The sequence below is a fragment of the Wasmannia auropunctata genome, unplaced genomic scaffold (genome assembly GCF_000956235.1).
Source record: "Wasmannia auropunctata unplaced genomic scaffold, wasmannia.A_1.0 LD269392.1, whole genome shotgun sequence".
NCBI lineage: Eukaryota > Metazoa > Arthropoda > Insecta > Hymenoptera > Formicidae > Wasmannia > Wasmannia auropunctata.
Genome location: NW_012093498.1, coordinates 1 through 3029, shown reverse-complemented (window position 1 = coordinate 3029; position 3029 = coordinate 1). Strand labels below are relative to the sequence as shown.

At 29.3% G+C, this 3029-nt stretch overlaps 1 protein-coding gene across 1 annotated transcript; it reads right to left on the bottom strand.

Moving 5' to 3' along the window:
* Positions 1–107: 107 nt before the first annotated feature.
* On the bottom strand, positions 108–1855 carry LOC105462158 (zinc metalloproteinase nas-4-like). Its single transcript, XM_011708688.1, has 3 exons — positions 1488–1855; positions 720–1022; positions 108–313 (listed from the first exon to the last, which is right to left on the bottom strand). Exons 1-3 carry the CDS (start codon positions 1780–1782, stop codon positions 129–131), a joined length of 783 nt encoding a protein of 260 aa, XP_011706990.1. The 5' UTR covers positions 1783–1855; the 3' UTR covers positions 108–128.
* Between the last annotated feature and the right edge of the window lie 1174 nt (positions 1856–3029).

Genomic DNA, 3029 nt, shown 5'->3' with positions numbered 1-3029 from the left:
TCTTATATATACTTGAAACATACATACATAGATGTAATGCAAACAATGGCTTTTTTTAGAACAGTGAATTGGTAGCTCATATCTATCCGTTTAGAAATTAAACTATTCTAACAAAGAAATCAACCGTCTCACGACGTGACATTTATAGAACATTTATAAAAATATTGATTACTTACCTTTGTAATAATGGTTTTTTGGTTGGGGTTTATGGCAAACGCGTTCGCTGAATAATGCATCACGCTGGCGTAATCGTAAACAACGTTAAAAGAGTTGATTTGATCCGAGGTATACTTATTGAAATTATGCTGTTTGTCTAAATATACGTACATAGAATATACAGGATAATATAAAAATATAAATTTATAATGCAGATCTATACGAACTAATCTGAATAAATTATGCAACTTTTTATTAGTTAAAAAAGTGATATTTAGACATAATAAGTCGTTGACGTTGTTACGATATTAATAATTCTTAAGATTAAAAGAGAATAGTTTAAAATTCTTTAAAGTTAAAATGCAAATAGAAGGAGAAGACAGATAGAGAAAATTGTCGTATAAAAGAGGCATACGCTATTTTAATATATTAATTACAAAATTAGTTGGTATCTCAGACATTAATAAAAATAAAAAAACAAAATACGCTTAATTCCGTTAAACGTTAACATTTTAATTAAACAAATTAATTCTTATTTGAACTTTATAGTTATAACTACATACCTTTTGGAATATTATTCCAAACGATGTCCACGTACCAATCTCGGTCGTCTCTAGATTGTTCGTGCCAAAAGCCGACGGCGTGGTTCAGCTCATGTACGGGGACTCCTACGTAATATGTACAACCAGGAGTCTGCAAGTTCACCTGTTGTCTACCGCCTTGTCTGCCAACGTAACTCCAGCATCCAGAATTGTCGTTTCGAATGTCGATATGATCATATTGGTTCGTCCGTTGTACAAATCGTATGCCTGCCTTACTATGAAAATCGTTCATCGCCCGATATATATTATTAATTTGATCTTGAGCTGCAGTACAAAAGTTATAACCAAAAATCATTAAAATCACAAATTAAAGCGCCTTTTGTGGGTCGGGCTGCATCTTGGTGCCTAATAATATTTATTATTATACACCTATATCATGCAATATAATATTTTATCATTCTATTAATATATTTAAAATTAATATTTTTAAAAAATTGATAAAAAATTCTTCTTTCTTAATATTTAGATACAATTACGCATAAAATTAGAAGTTCGATTATGTTGTATAAAATTTGATTTATATTCTGATAGACTCGATATTATACCAATTGTGTGTCTAATGTGATTTAATGTCATTAGAATTTTTTATTTAACTACGGAACATTTGTTACTTTTACAGACTATTTCATTACAATGAAATAATACTTAGCTATTGCATTTAAATTCATTAATTTCGAAAGATACGTTGCACTACAAAATGTCTAAATTTGTATTCTCAAAGGTACTTACTGAAGCTACCAGTCATTTTGTAGGGAATAACTCCATTAATCCAACGCTGTGCTCTTCTATCACCGTTTCTTGTGGTGCTGTTTGAAATCATGATGTCTCCCTCGTAGTAGTTGCCCATTTCCTCAGGATTTATGTTCATTTCCTTTATCCATCGCGCTACCTTGGCTCCTGTTTCGTGATCTGGTTCCGTCTTGTATCCTTCAACATCCCTTGAGTAAGGGCCCGCTCTCACCGATTCAATTATTGTGAGAACAAGAACCGTCGACGAAAAAGTGGCTAACAATCGACAGAACATGATAGATGTTGAATCAAATTACAGTATGTTACCTCTTCACCTATGGTCTTACGACGGCAAAAGCGATTGCAGTAATATAGTCTTTTCGATAACGTCCCTTTTTATATGTTACGGCACAATAATTTTCATACCCCACTTTTACCACTTTTAATGACTCATACAATACGGGAATTTAAAAATACTATCCGGAAATACGTTAATTTACCGACGATTAGTCGACAGTCGGTGTGCAATTTTAATTGTAATGTGTTTTTTTTATACTACGATGGAAACAATAGACACGAATTGAATATGATGACTTGGGATTTATTTTATTGAATAAATAATTAATTGCTTCATGTCTGGCACTGTATATTAAGATTTATTGTTCGTTTATTATTATTATTATTATTATTATTATTGTTATTATTCGTGGCTCAGAACATGAAGTGATATTTTTTCGCAATAAATTTCTTTACAAATTCGTCGATAATGGTTAATATAGATGCAGGCAAGCATTTATTTGACGTTGCGGGGGAGGGGGGATATATTAGATGCAAGTTAGCAAGCTCTTATTAAATTGATTAGTAATTTAATACGTGATAATACGGTCCTGTTTCAATCATGGGGAGTTGTGTTGAATCCGGAAAGTAACGGCACGCAATTTAGTTGAAGCTATAAGGATACGTATGTAAAATCACATAATAAAATTGTATAGCACCAAGATCCTGGTATAACCGTGCATTGGCCTATCTTAATCATTGTGTGTGAAACACACTTATACGGTTGCAATAGATATATATGTTATTATTATTTGTGTTTGGATTTTGTAGCTTATTTTTATCAAAAGTATCATCGTGTTTAGATATTTATGTATTGAAAATAGAAAATTTTTTGACAGGTCCTATCTATAAAAGTGATTGGTATATCTAAAATATTAAACGTGTGTATTTAATAAAAATAAGATGTTAAATTTAACAATATTAAATAAAATTTAAATTAGACAAATTATAATAAAATTATAATTATATTAATAATTATAATAAATTATAATATTAAATTAGTTATTAGAAACATAATTGTTTTCTTTTAATCAAGACATGTAACTTTTAATTGAGATATTTATATACAACTTTTTAATAAAATACTATTTATTTAATAAAATTATATATAAAATGGTTAACATAAAAGTTAAATTATATGATAATGTTAAAAAAATAATAAACATAATATCATGTGATTATTTTTTTTCTTAGATCGGAAGAGCA